Source organism: Drechmeria coniospora, chromosome 03, assembly GCF_001625195.1.
Source record: "Drechmeria coniospora strain ARSEF 6962 chromosome 03, whole genome shotgun sequence".
In the NCBI taxonomy this organism is placed as follows: domain Eukaryota; kingdom Fungi; phylum Ascomycota; class Sordariomycetes; order Hypocreales; family Ophiocordycipitaceae; genus Drechmeria; species Drechmeria coniospora.
The window spans coordinates 5,383,046-5,397,484 of NC_054391.1; the positions used below are offsets into that span (position 1 = coordinate 5,383,046).

The following is a 14,439-nucleotide window of genomic DNA, read 5'->3' on the forward strand; positions in this document are numbered from 1 at the left end:
GTACTGTACATGTACAAGTACAATCTCATGGATGACAAGGCGCATGTGTTGGAGTGCTTGTACAGTAAGTACTCCGTACTCCGTACATGTATTTCTTACATGTGTTCTGCGCCAGTGCAAGTACTTTGTATAATGTGGCTGTCCACGCTGTTGATCGGAAGACTGATTACTGATTAATTACAGTGTGACGTTACTCCGCAAGTCCGCCCAGCACGTGTACTGTAGTACTTACATGTACACTTCAGTGCTTGGACGGAGTAATACTCCGTACGGAGTAAGTACTAGGCACTTAACTAATACTGCAATATTTAGGTACAGTACACTGTACAGTACCTTACCTACTGTACAGTACAATCAATACGAGGACACTTCCTTACAGTGATTATCCTACAAGTACATATGTGTACATGTACAGTACAAGCACACCTAGCAGGTATTGTCTCGTCAATGTTGCCTCCCTCCGTTCGTGGAGGTCAACCACGATTATTACCAGAATTCAGCTGGAGCAGCAGGACCAAGTGCTTCTTCCCAGTGATTGGGTTCCATCGGCCGGAAACAATCGCTAGCTCATTAGTTGACCATTTTGGTGCGCAAAGTTATGAGAAACAGCACGCTTGTGGTGCTTTTGGGAGCGCAGGTACTGTACAAGTAAGTACTGCAGCATTACTGTGCATTGCGAGAGCGCAAGGTCCTCCCTACAGGCAACCGGTGAACTCGACTCCATTCAAAATTTGCTGCTGCCTGGATTGCTCCGTTCCTCGGCCGTTCGGTGCGCCGCGGACCTTACTAGTCCGCGTGCGTTCGTATGAGTGGCAGTAGTTTACAGAATACGAGTATGGAGTATTACTGTACGGAGTGTCCCGACTTGTACTCCGTAGTTGGTGTGCAAGCTCTCTGGCAAATAATCACGCACTATCAATAAGTACTCCGTACTGTAAACTCTCTTATCGTATGGAAGGTCACATGCCATGTCACGGGGAATGATTGCTTAGTCAGATTGACCATCGCGCTCCGTTGCCATCGTCGCGTCTCGTCGAACAGGAAGCTGCAAGTCTCCACGGACAAGGGCGGTAGTCAGGCGCATACGTACTGTAAACTCGCATCTGCTGGCCACCCGACATGCCATTGCATTTTGGCACCGCGTAGCCTGTCGATGAACCTTTGATGGACCATTCTGGCCCGCCGGTGAATTCTATCCTATCCTCCTCTTGTATCCGGACGCTGCGATGGCCCGCCTCTCCATTCCGACCAAAGCCAAACTGCCGTCATCACTGCCCGTCGAACCATCCAACCCGGCCGTCATCAAATCTTTCAGTCGACTCACGCGCGAATCGCTACTCTCTCTTGCTCTCGAATGGCTTGATGAGGGCGTAGTGGCCAATGCGACTCCCTATCTTGCTCGCCGACGGCGGGGGGACCGAGACGAGGCCGCCCCAGACCAGGACCAGGATGATGCAGATGATCTCTATCCGCCGTGCCGGTCTCTCGACGAACTCAGGGCTCTCTACGGAGACCTCCAGCAACAAAAGAGCTTGAAGCGCGATGTCGTAGCTCGTATCTTGGAAGGCGATTGGCGTCACGGCGTGACCTTGTTTCAGCTTGCCATGGCCGACTTTGCCCATCTCGAGGAGCATCCTGCGTCGCAGAAATGGACGGCGTACAAGATCTTGCCCCTCAAAACTCCATCCAAGGATGCCAACGAGGAAGCGCCCCGCGTTGACAGCACGAGCTTGACGATACCACGCTTTCATCCCTCCACGTTTATCCGAAATCTGCAGCAGCAGGTGCTTCCCGACGTCAAGGCGCATTATCACTTCCATCGACCCAAGCAGTTTCCTGTCCTGTTTCTCCGAATATTCGTCATAGACTCTCCCTACAACACAACGCTGACCCTGTCGACCGTGGACAGTTCCGGAACGGCCACCAATTTCAGCAGCTCTCGCACAATCTTCCTGGCATTCCCCGACGGCTCGCCCTCGCTCTACATGACCAAATCGCAAGCCACCGGCTCCCGAGGCACCGGGGAATCCAAAAGCTTGCACAGTATCATCGTCAACGGCGTTCCCAAAGCGCTCTCGCGCCCGAGGGAGCGTTTTGCCGTCAAGTCCACCAACCTCACCAGCAAGAACCTGGATGCGCTGTTGGAGAAAAGGGGTTCGGGCCGCAGCAATGCGTCGGCTGGCGGCTGGAGCATATACGCAAACGAAAAGGCCGAAAATTCTCCTCTGGACCCTACCCTATCATTACCGCCCTTGCGCGGAAAGCCGTGGACCGGCACGAGTCGAGCGAGGGAAAGATCGCAACCGGGGCCTGATCGCGCCATCAAGCGGGCAAGGTTGGCTGCGCAAGCTCGATTCGGCGGTTCGGCCCTTGTCGACGACGGCAAAGGCGTCGAGAGGCTCGAAATCCTGATGCAAGATCCTTTCCCGGCCTCGAGCGCGCATCAAGATCAGCCTTCCGACGAAGAAGCGGAACGTGGCCGGGACGAGGACAAAGCCGTGGACCGAAGGCGCAGCAAGGTCGAGGCTTTTCTGAAGCAAGCGCGCGTCGATGCCGATGGTGACGGCGATGACGACGATGCCTCCCTGTGGACTCCCACCGTTCGACTTGCCTTTCAAGGACCTCACGTCTTTGCAGGCATCCGGCAGCTCGTCGAGGCGGGCATCGTCGATGGCGCGCGCATGCCCGGGTGGATGACCGGCGAGGATGGGGTCACAAGTGGTGTGGTAAGGCACGGTCGAATAAGAGGGTACAAGGGGTCGGGGCTATGACCTGTTTTCTTTTCTTCGTCTACGGACCTGGTTCTTGAGCGTTTCCAGTCCCATTCAATGATACCCCGCGACGACACGATTCGCCCTCTCAGCTTTCCGCTCCCAGCCCAAACACCTTGACAGTGTTGTTCCAGGCCGCCTCGCAGACTTCTTCGACGCTGATGCCCTTTATTCCAGCCACGACCTTGGCCACGCGCTCAATGTTGCATGGCTCGTTGCGCCCCTTGACCATGGCGCCTTCTTCCCACTTCTCCTTCTTGACCACCTTGAACCGATCAGGCACCTCCGGTATCTTTTTCTGATTTTTCTTGCTCTGCGTCTGCTTCGGCTTCGGCTTCGCCTCGGCCTCGTCGGCCGTCTCCTTCCCGGCCGGTTCCGGTACCGTCTTCGCCTCGATCAGATGCTTCCAACCCTCGTGGCTGGGTCGCACTTCGCACCACGGGCCATCCGTCTCGAGCATGATCCGGTCGAGGCGAATCTCCTCGACGACTTTGCAATTCTCCGCCGTCTTGAAGCTGCACCCATTGATGCCAATGTGGAGGCCGAGGTCCATCAACTCGCGCATCTCTTCGGCTGTGCCGGTGAAGCTGTGCACGACACCACCTTTCTCCAGCCTCTCGAGGCCGTCTCCAAACGCGGCCTTGAGCAGAGCGACAAAGTCGGTGTGAGCGGCCCTGGAGTGCAGAAACAGCGGTAGCTGGGGTGTCATTGCGGCGGCCACTGCCAGCTGTGCCTCGAACGAATGCCGTTGAACGAGCTTGTTGCAGTAGTGAAGCCGGTCGTAGTCGAGACCAAACTCGCCCATGGCGACAAGGTGCTTCTGCCCAGACTTCCTCGCCTGGGCCACCAAGTCGGTCAGCTGCGCGAGGATGTCGGCCGACTTGTCGGCGTCGGGGAGGTGATGGTCCGGAACTGGTTCGGCATCGACATGCCCATTCTCGCGTACGTCCTCTTCGGAGCTGAATATGGCAGAGGAGCAAGGGTGGATGCCGGCCGTAGCAAAGATGGTACCGGCTGATGGCGAGTCGTGAGCGAGGACGCCAAAGGACAGAGGACCGATCCAGGGAACTCACGGTAGTCTTTCGCCAGCTGCAGCGAGTCACGGATGCTCTGAAAGTCCGAGCCCGTCACCATCAGCTTGGAGCATCCTACTTGGCGAGCTCTGTCGACGACGGCGGCAAGGTCGTCCGGGTGTCGCTGCGAGCCGTGATATCGACCCCTGAAGATCGGGTCGGCGAGGTTGATGCCAATCTACAAGATGGACGGGTGTCAGAGGGTCAACCCGCACGGATGACGGGTGAAGAGGGAGAAGGCACATCGATGTATCTCGGCGAATAGGAGGAGCCTGAGTCTGTTGGCGCAGTGCGAGGCTGAGCCACAGCGGCGGCCATGGCGGAGGCGGAACGAACAAGGCTCAAGCGGGAAACGGAACGGCTGCGAGAAGATGATGAGAGACGCTGCAGACCTCGCCAGGACATGAAGGATTTCACAACGCTTGTCGCCCCGTTTTCACAGACCCAGCCTTGAGGATTCTGCAGTCTGCAAGGCGTACAACGTACTCGGTGCAGCACAGACGGTGCAGTAAGTAATGCAGTAAGTATTAATTACAGTACAAATAAGTACGGAGTACGGAGTACAGCCGCCGAGCATAGCGGTGACAGGCTGACAGCACACTCTATGGAGAAATCACGTCGACCCCACGGGCACGTCGAGAAAATTTACTGGCCGTATGGTGCAGCACGTGACCTCGCGCTGCACAATCCAAGGGCGTTTAAGTGCTTTGCAGGGATCTGCCAACGGGGTTCACGACTCCCACGCACGGCCATGGAGAAAGTACAAGCACAAGTACAAGTACAGTACTTTGCGCAACGAGAAAACTCATGCTGCCATGGCATGGGACATTGACAAGAAAAAGACAGATGTTGAGATTCCAAGTGCCGTACCGGGCACAGAGATGTGCTGTTTTTATGATGCCCGTTGCGAACCAACTGTGCTTGCTCGCACCAGGCTGCAAGTACAGTAGACCAGCGGGCGTGAATCGGTACATGGCGGGTACGCCTGGTATCCGCCACGCTTACGTGTACGGCATTGTACACACCGCGTAGAGTGGGCAACGTATCCTTGCCCTTGACCCCCTGTAACTCACTGGCCAGCGACCAGTGTTTAATGGGTTTTTGGCGGCGGTGCTGCATTTGTTATCGCGCTAACGGTGGCGTCGCGCGTGCAAACACGCGACTCCCTCGCTTAAAGCCGTCCTTTCGCCATCGACATCGCGTCGCCCTCCTTCCTTCCATTCTACACATCCCGTCCAACATCATCATCGTCCTCCTCATCATCACTTGGCCGCTCTCCCACCGCCCTGCTTTGGTCCGTGGCATCCGCTTGCGTTCTCGTCGACACTCGCGGTGAGCATCCTCGCGTCAAGTCTCTGCTTCGGCATCACCTCCTCTCCGTCGTCGCCGTCACGGCCCGCGTCGCCGATCCGCCATCATGTTTGTCCGAAAGCGCGGTATGTATCCCCCACTCGCCCACGACGGCGAGGACAATGCATCCGCTGACGGGCATCTCAGATGGGCGTCAGGAACGCGTTCAGTTCGACAAGATCACGGCCCGCGTCTCGAGGCTGTGTTACGGTCTCGACACGGAGCATGTCGATCCCGTGGCCATCACGCAAAAGGTCATCTCTGGCGTCTACGGCGGTGTGACGACTATTCAGCTCGACGATCTCGTGCGTTTCTCTCCCTCGCCCTCTCTCCTCCCCGTCGCCCTCTCTCCTCTCCCTTTGCCCTTTCCCCTCTCCCCTCTCTCCTCTCCCCTGCCTCGGCCCCTCCCACGGCTGCGGCTGACGACGGCTTGCCTCAGGCTGCCGAGACGGCTGCGTACATGACGGTCACGCATCCTGACTACGCCATCCTCGCGGCTCGCATCGCCGTCTCGAACCTTCACAAGCAGACGAAGAAGCAGTGGTCCTCGGTCGTCAGCGACCTGTATCACTACGTCAACCCCAAAAACGACAAGGCGTCGCCCATGATCTCGCAGGAGACGTACGAGTGCGTCATGAGGCACAAGGAGGAGCTCGACTCGGCCATCGTCTACGACCGCGACTTCAACTACCAGTACTTTGGCTTCAAGACTCTCGAGCGATCCTACCTCCTCAAGCTCAACGGCAAGATCGTCGAGCGACCGCAGCACATGATCATGCGCGTGTCGGTCGGCATCTGGGGCGACAACATCGAGCGCGTCATCGAGACGTACAATCTCATGTCGAGCAAGATGTTCACGCACGCCTCGCCGACGCTCTTCAACGCCGGCACGCCGCAGGCGCAGCTGTCGTCGTGCTTCCTCGTCGACATGAAGGACGACAGCATCGAGGGCATCTACGACACGCTCAAGACGTGCGCCATGATCTCCAAGATGGCCGGCGGCATCGGCCTCAACATCCACCGCATCCGCGCCACCGGATCCTACATTGCCGGCACCAACGGTACCTCCAACGGCATCACGCCCATGCTTCGCGTCTTCAACAACACGGCCCGGTACGTCGACCAGGGCGGCAACAAGCGGCCGGGCGCCTTCGCCATCTACCTGGAACCGTGGCACGCCGACGTTTTTGAGTTTCTCGACCTGCGCAAGAACCACGGCAAGGAGGAGGTGCGCGCGCGCGACCTGTTCCTCGCGCTCTGGATCCCCGACCTCTTCATGAAGCGCGTCGAGAAGAACGGCGACTGGACGCTCATGTGCCCCAACGAGTGCCCCGGCCTCGCCGACTGCTACGGCGACGAGTTCGAGGCGCTGTACGAAAAGTACGAGCGCGAGGGCCGCGGCCGCAAGACGGTCCGCGCCCAGAAGCTCTGGTACTCGATCCTCGAGGCCCAGACGGAGACGGGCAACCCCTTCATGCTGTACAAGGACGCGTGCAACCGCAAGAGCAACCAGAAGAACCTCGGGACGATCCGCAGCTCCAACCTGTGCACCGAGATCATCGAGTACTCGGCGCCCGACGAGGTGGCCGTCTGCAACCTCGCGTCGCTCGCCCTGCCGGCCTTTGTCGACTACAACGAGGGCTGCTACGACTTCAAGAAGCTGCACGAGGTGACGCGCGTCGTCGTCCGCAACCTCAACCGCATCATCGACGTCAACCACTACCCCGTCCAGGAGGCGCGCAACAGCAACTTCCGCCACCGACCCATCGGCGTCGGCGTCCAGGGCCTCGCCGACGCCTTCCTCGCGCTGCGCATGCCCTTCGAGTCCCCCGAGGCGCGCGAGCTGAACAAGCAGATCTTCGAGACCATCTACCACGCGGCCCTGACGGAGTCGGTCGAGCTGTCCAAGGAGCAGGGCCCGTACTCGACCTTTGAGGGATCGCCGGCCTCGGAGGGCATCCTCCAGTTCGACATGTGGAACGTCAAGCCGTCGGACCATTGGGAGTGGGAGACGCTGCGCGCCGAGATCAAGGAGCACGGCATCCGCAACAGCCTGCTGCTCGCGCCGATGCCGACGGCCAGCACGTCGCAGATCCTGGGCAACAACGAGTGCTTCGAGCCGTACACGTCCAACATCTACCAGCGCCGCGTCCTCGCCGGCGAGTTTCAGGTGGTCAACCCCTGGCTGCTCAAGGACCTCGTCGACATGGGACTCTGGTCCGACGCGATGAAGAACCGCATCATCGCGGAGAACGGGTCGATCCAGAACATTGCCAACATCCCGGCCGACATCAAGGCCCTCTACAAGACGGTCTGGGAGATTTCGCAGCGGCAGGTGGTGCAGATGGCGGCCGACCGCGGCGCCTTCATCGACCAGTCCCAGTCGCTCAACATTCACATGAAGGACCCGACCATGGGCAAGATCACGAGCATGCACTTTGCCGGCTGGAAGCTCGGCCTCAAGACGGGCATGTACTACCTGCGGACGCAAGCCGCCGCCGCGCCCATCCAGTTCACCGTCGACCAGGAGGCCCTCAAGGTGGCCGACACCACTGTCGGCCGGGAAAGGCTGCCAAAGAAGCGAACGGCGCCGTCGGGCACGAGCTACATGTCGTCGCCCGTGGCCGTGCCCCGCGCCCACCAGGCCAAGGACGACGGCAACGGCATGCCGACGCCGAGCATGACGCCGCCGCCGCCGGCGGGCACGGGAAGCGACGCCAAGGCCCGGCCGATGGCATCGCCGAGCAAGCCCGCGACGATGAAGGCCGATGTCGACGAAGGCGACAGCCCCAAGGTTCTGCCGACGGATCCCACCGACAAGGTCGGGGACGAGGAGCTCGCCGAGGCCGGCAAGCAAGCCGAGGGCCAGGCCGAGGACAAGGAGAGCGAGGAGCGCGAGCGGGACATTTACTCGGAAGCCGTCTTGGCCTGTAAGCTGACCCTTGATGCCCGATTCGCGAGAGCCGTCGGCCGGTGACTTGACTAACCGCTTCGCGCAGGCAGTATCGAGAATCCCGAGTCCTGCGTCATGTGCAGCGGCTGAGGAGACGGGGCTTCCCGGGCCCCCGACGGGCCCATGTACATGACGATCGTGACGAGCAGGTGCGCCGGAACGGTGACGACGAAAACAGAGCATGGCGACATGCGTGACGTCTTTTTGTCTTGCAGCATGAGAGTCAGTCTGCCTGTGCGGACAGGTTCCTCCGACTTGCGGGGAACGGGTATTTAATCGTTTTTTTCCTTGTTTCTTTCGAGCTTGCATTTTCCTTTGTCTCGGGCTCTGCATCATGACGGTAGAATTATTATTATTTATCATCATCATCATCATTATTAACCGACAATCTCGGAGGAGTTGATTACTTGATTACTTTCCTCGCCGCCCCGACATGCGTTCCGGTGACATGTCGGCCCACCGCCCCCAGCCCTTGAAGGTGCCGGGCTAGGCACCTTGTTCAACGCTTTGGATGTGGAAGGTTGGGCCGGGCGAAGCGATGGTCACGAGGTGCGGCTTGGTGCTCTCCGTGCCTTCATTCACACTCGACTGCGATGCCAAGGGTACATGTTCTTTGTTGTCTCTCGGCCAGGACGACGTCTCGGCGATGGAGCAAGGAGGCCCAATGCGGCGAGGGAGGGATGGAGAGGCGTCCAGAGACGGTCTAGCGACGATGATGCACACGATCGTAGGTTGACTGATGCTGTTGGCGAAATGTGCACGGCCGCTCCCGGCGATGACAGGAGGCAACTGGGTGCCTGATGATGAAGGAACGGCGATGCATCCGGGCATCCTGGACCTTGCGGGCACGTGGCCAGCGATCGGGAGGGCTGTCGCATTCGCCTCGACTACGGCGTTGCCGTCTCGTTTGTCGGGGCATGACGACAGATGGGAATGGCATTATCGTATCTTGACGCTGCGAACAGTCGTGATGCCACTTGTGCCGCAAGAAGGGATTCCTGCTCTGGACAAGGTAGCGATGGCCGGTTGGACGTGATGCCCAAAGGGGGTGCAAAGCACAGGTGTTTACGGAGTACGGTCAGCGACGGCAGCGATGGTGTAATTACACGGCCGCCAGAGCGTGGCCACCTGTAACCACCACCAAGGTTGGTGCCTACAGCACACAGCAGCCTCGCAGCCTCCTGAGCGAATTACATGCTGCCGGCCACAACAAGACAACCCTCTGCCATGACGACAAGAATCATCATTGGGGTATCTTCCGACCTTTTGTTTATTTTGTTGTTTATTTTTCTCAGCAGATACGTATTCGCACTCGACAGAACAATACTGGTCCGTATCCGGTTGTTGTTGTTGGAGGCATCCTGCTCTCGGCCTGTTACGACGTAACAAGTCCACCACCAAGTACCTACGTTTGCGCTAGAGGTTAGCGCTAGAGGTTCGTGCTAGTGGTGAGTACCCTGGAAGCTGACCTATACCGGCAGCACCGAGCACTACGATATGCTGGTCGTAGCGCAGTGCTAGGGGATACAGGTACGTGGGTGCCGTGGTCGGCAGCAGCGCAGGTCCTGGCGGTGCAGAGATGCACAGCACAAGGCGCTGGACATCGCTGCGGCGACGGGTGGTCCGAAATCGTGCTGCCAAGCGCCAAGTCGTAGGTACCTGGTACCTCGCAGGAGGTGGCTGGTGCCACGGTAGGTACCACGAGGTACACAGGCACAGGCTGAAGGGACAATTGGCGTGTCTGCAGGCTGGGGCTAGTGTAAGCTCAAGAGGTGGCTTACATTGTCAGCTTGCTAGGTACTTAGGTAATACTTGTTGTACACCTTCTGTACTGTACTTGTACTAATGTGATGTAAATTATACTGGGGACCCTTCCAAGTACAAGTACACGGAAGTGCATTCAGTAGACAAAAGTGACGGTTCAATTTTGGTAGCGCTACTACTACAAAGTGAATCGACACTTTTGCCACCCCACTCACCATTCAAGTACATGTACTTGCACTTCCGTATGCAGTGCACATGTACTGTCCAGTGCGGTGCGACACAAGTAAGCAGTAGGCACCACAAGCCGGATTTGAAGCCTACCTAGGTACCTAGTATTACTTACTAGTACCTAGTACTTACCAGAACGGCACCTGTCTGCTGGCGGCTCAGGCGTCGTGCCTATCCGTTCGGATATCTGAAATACCTGTTCCACCGGTTGCATCGACGCCATCGGCCGCGGTGGGCAGGAGACGGCAAAATCGAAGCTTGCCCCTGCGCGTACGGTGCGCTGCTGGCGGTACGCAGTCGACTGCCAAGCCCATCCTCGGGCGAGAAGCTCGTCTCGGCGCTGGAGACGGGCCATCGCTCTCGATGCGTGGGCCAAGGTGTCCAGGTACAGGTTCAGCGGGCACCAGGCCGCCGGTACGAGGGCGCAGACCCCGGCACATGGGTGCACCAGCCAGTAGATGCTCGCACTCCGGGGGGGCCTGGCAGGTCCTCGTCGAAAACGGCGATCCGATGCGGCAAGGTCGCGTGACCTCGACGGTGGCGGTGACGGCGACGGCCGAGTTGAGCTGACGCGGGCTCGAGCCTCGAGGGAAACGAGGCAGGGCAGGGCAGGAGGCCTGCGAGGGAGACGGACGGAAAGGCGTAGGCGTCGCAGGCCAGCAAGCAAGCGCAAGCGAGTGCGCGTCGGCCATGGCGATGGGTGCACATACTTGACTCGCTCGACTCGCCGTGATGTCGCATGGACGACGCAACCCGATCGATCGGGGTTTCCGATCCATCTGATGTCAGGGCAAGGACGGACGGGCAAAGCGGTGGGTGGACACGGCGCGCGGCACGAGGTCATCGATGCTGTTGCTCGGATACGGACATCACTCTCGTCTTCGGCCTTGCCGTCGACATGCTGCTTATTTCCGCTCGGACTCGAGCCTCAGGTGGTCGACCGTCATCGAGCGGCGAGCTGTCGTCCCGTCAGCGCCCCTTGGCCGCGGGGGGCGAGCCGAGCTGGGACGAGACCTCGGGCTCGAGGGGCCAGCTTCAGCGGCCAAGGCTCCGTTCGCCTGCAAGGGGCCGGCGGGGCAGGTGGTCGGCCACGGCGCCACGGTGATTCACCTCTGTCACGCTGGGCCCGCAGGCCGCAATAGCTCAAAGGCCGGGGGGAAGCGTGGGAAGGTTGGGGGCAAGGTTGTGGAAAGTTGGAAAGTTGGGGAAAGGGTTTGGAAGAGTTTGGCCGCCATGTGGCGCGGGTGGCTGGTGCGAGGGAGGAGAGCACTGACTCCGGCAACGAAACCGCGGCGTTCTGCATCAGATGATGCTCTTCTGCTTAGCTTGCCACCGCTTGTGCCTGACAGACCATCGCCTCGGAGACGGACAGCGTCGACACGCGCGAAAGGGTGCAGGCAAGGCACACCGCAGACATTGCACGAGCCGTCGTCGTCGCACGCAGCGGCAACAGCATCGTCGCCATCGTCATCATCGTCGCCATCGTCACCATCGTCATCATCGCCATCATCGTCATCATCGTCATCATCATCCTCGCCGGGCTATATCCTCATCAGCGGCATCGTCGTCGTGGCCGCCATCATCGTCACCGCCATCGCCATCATCGTCACCATCGTCACCATCGTCACCATCGTCACCATCGTCACCATCGTCACCATCGTCACCATCGTCACCACCGTCGCAGCGATCGTCGTCACCCGGAATGTCCCCCGCGGGAAACGAGGCGGCCGGAGGGTGGGAGGGAGGGAATCTGGGGTTAGCCTCGAGCCGCTCCAACTGTCCGACGGAGCTGATCATGACCGTCTCGGGTTGGAACCAGCTGCGCGGGGATTCAGATGGGCGCGCCCCCGCCCCCCCGCCGACGTTCACGACGTCACGGCCACAAAGCTACGCATGTTTCAGCTAGAAATTCTGGCAGCAGGCTAGCACGTCGGGGGCAGGCCGTGGACCGTAGCGCCATCGCCCTCCAAACTGTAGCGCCGCGCCACCTTTTTTTTTTTCTTTCTTTCCCATTTCCCTCCACAGCTGTCGGCCGCCGGTGCTGTCGTGGGCACCGCCGTGCAGCCTTGGGCGACTCAATGCGCGGGCGACGGAATCGACGTGGACGGCCGAGGAGCAGGCGGCGTCGGCGTGCGCGCAAACGAGGGCGGCGGCCGTCAATGGAGCTGTGGTTCGTCTGGTGTCGACCGAGGTGCGCGGAGACGGACGGATCCATGCTCGGACTAGCCAGGGTGCTAACAGCGGTAGCGCTGCGCTGTCCCTACCCCATCTCTCGAGGCGGGCGATCACACACTCTGGAGGCAGGCGAAATGTGCTCGCCCACCTCCATCGCCGGCCGCGAGGGTCCCTCCCTCGGGCGCTCTGCTCCCCCTCCCTCTCCCCACTGGGTACGGGGGGCATGGTTTTGCCTTGGCCGCGAGGATGCCCCGTCGTCCCCGACCATGCCCCGTCGTCCCCGACCTAGGCCCGACGAGCTCGGCTGCGTCTGTTTCGTCTCCTGGTCATGGGTGTCGCCCGATGCGTTCGGTCCGTCGTCGAAGCGAAGCTTGCATGTATCCGGTGCGATGCTCTGCCGGCTAGGGAGCTTTGGTCGTCACGCGGAGGAGCGGCCTGGGACGAATTCGGGCCTCGACGATGGCTTCGTCCCGGATGCTGCCTGCGTGACCTCTGCGTATGCGGGGCGAGGCGACTGTTTCCGTTGGGTACCTCGATCCAAGTACGGAGTATCCGTAGATCTGTACATGGATCTGGTCGGTCGGTACATGGGCCCGAACGCATCTGGTGCTTACGTACGGGTAGGTATACTTGTACCTAGGTATCGATGGTAGGTACCCACCAGGTACTTGCGTGCCGACGCAGACCAGTCCGGTTCCTGTCACTGGCGCTCGTATCGAGTGTTTATGGCACCTGTGCAGCGTGTAGGTGTACTTGGCACCAAGCAGTGTTTTCTCGCATGCGGCAAGTATCTACAGTACCTAGTACTTACAGCACTCGCTTGGCTACCTAGTGAACGTACAGTGCAGGAGTACTGAGGTGTAGTGGACTAGGTACAGTACATGTACACGCGCAGGTGCCGGTGTGGTGTGCTGCACATGCAGGTACCGGTGTAATATGTACATGCAGGTTCCGGTGTACATGTAGGTACCGGTGTACATGTAGGTACGAATGTACATGTAAGTAGGTGCAGTTGTACATGTACTGTAGGTACTGGTGTGTGTACTGCATTCAAGTACCGGTGCATGTTCGCATATGATTTCCCTAGGTACCTAGTAGTCAGGGTATGTGCTCGCACTAATTTAGTCGCTCCAGCAGCCATCGCTCCCGGCTAGATCCGGTCCTCGCACCAGCCCCACCGGCACTTCCGTAGCCCCGTACAGCGATCGGTCGACGTCACCGAATCAACGAGCTGGCTCCCTCCGTCGTCAACTCTCATGCCGTTGCCGTGGAGCGGTCGCCCATGGTCCGACGTGCCTTGCAGCACACGAGCTCGCTCGTCCGTCCGTCTGGCTCGCAATCGACGGAGCTCCCTCGTACCCGAGCGCCAAGCCATTCGCCGTGCTGCCTGTACGTGTACGTGTGCGAGTGCGTGCGTGCGTGTCCCACGTGTCCGTGTGTGCGTGCGGCCTGCGTTTGCGGCGCACGCGAATCACCTCAAACCGAAGCTCTGTGCTTCCTTCGAACGAGGCCCAGGCCGTGTCGAGCTCGACTACGTCGGAGGGTCAGACACATGGACCGATCGATGGGCCGGGCAAGGATGCGGTTGGAGGTCTCGCCCGCCCGCCCGAGGAGCGACCCAGACCAAAAGTGGATAGGGGAGGGGAGGGAGAGAGGAGGCCCCGCGAGCTGCAGGCGCACCCACTCCCTCGCTCGAGTGACAACCGACCACAGACCGACCCCTCTTGGCAGAGGCACGATGCAAGAGGCAGAGACTGAGAGAGAGACTAAGACTGAGAGGCAGAGACCGAGAGGCAGAGACTGATAGGAAGCGACCGAGAGGCAGAGACGGTGGAGTCCGAGGTACGTACCTCTGGCCAGTCCTTGCCTCCCACGCTGGAGGGGGGAAGGTTGGTGTGTGGCTGATGGCGCCGGGCTGGTTGCGGTTGCCGCCTTCTGCAGCGAGCCGCTCCTGCTTCCTTTGTCGTCGCGGCGACGAATAGTTTAAAGCTCCTTTCTCCTCCGCTTAGCCCTCTCTCGCCCTCCACACACTTTCTTCCTCTTTCCAACAGAAAGCAGTCAGCCTCGTTCCATCCAGGACGATCCCCCAACATCAACAGGTTAGAACGTCAACAGGTTGGTTCCC

General features: G+C 59.6%; 5 protein-coding genes across 5 annotated transcripts; 3 read left to right on the forward strand and 2 right to left on the reverse strand.

Annotated features, from left to right (window-relative positions):
- Positions 1 to 1,226: 1,226 nt before the first annotated feature.
- Positions 1,227 to 2,771, forward strand: DCS_07179 (chl4; the record flags this gene model as incomplete). The annotated part of the gene is made up of 1 exon (XM_040804465.1): positions 1,227 to 2,771. One exon carries the CDS (start codon positions 1,227 to 1,229, stop codon positions 2,769 to 2,771), a length of 1,545 nt encoding a protein of 514 aa, XP_040654569.1.
- Positions 2,772 to 2,859: 88 nt separating this feature from the next.
- Positions 2,860 to 4,162, reverse strand: DCS_07180 (uncharacterized protein; the record flags this gene model as incomplete). Its single annotated transcript, XM_040804466.1, has 3 exons — positions 2,860 to 3,785; positions 3,845 to 4,022; positions 4,088 to 4,162. 3 exons carry the CDS (start codon positions 4,160 to 4,162, stop codon positions 2,860 to 2,862), a joined length of 1,179 nt encoding a protein of 392 aa, XP_040654570.1.
- Positions 4,163 to 5,261: 1,099 nt separating this feature from the next.
- On the forward strand, positions 5,262 to 8,237 carry DCS_07181 (ribonucleoside-diphosphate reductase large chain; the record flags this gene model as incomplete). Its single annotated transcript, XM_040804467.1, has 4 exons — positions 5,262 to 5,280; positions 5,342 to 5,499; positions 5,634 to 8,124; positions 8,194 to 8,237. The coding sequence occupies 4 exons, from the start codon at positions 5,262 to 5,264 to the stop codon at positions 8,235 to 8,237; spliced, it is 2,712 nt and encodes a 903-aa protein (XP_040654571.1).
- Positions 8,238 to 10,297: 2,060 nt separating this feature from the next.
- DCS_07182 (uncharacterized protein) lies at positions 10,298 to 10,831 on the reverse strand (the record flags this gene model as incomplete). Its single annotated transcript, XM_040804468.1, has 1 exon — positions 10,298 to 10,831. One exon carries the CDS (start codon positions 10,829 to 10,831, stop codon positions 10,298 to 10,300), a length of 534 nt encoding a protein of 177 aa, XP_040654572.1.
- A 154-nt stretch (positions 10,832 to 10,985) lies between these two features.
- DCS_07183 (uncharacterized protein) lies at positions 10,986 to 12,065 on the forward strand (the record flags this gene model as incomplete). Its single annotated transcript, XM_040804469.1, has 1 exon — positions 10,986 to 12,065. One exon carries the CDS (start codon positions 10,986 to 10,988, stop codon positions 12,063 to 12,065), a length of 1,080 nt encoding a protein of 359 aa, XP_040654573.1.
- Between the last annotated feature and the right edge of the window lie 2,374 nt (positions 12,066 to 14,439).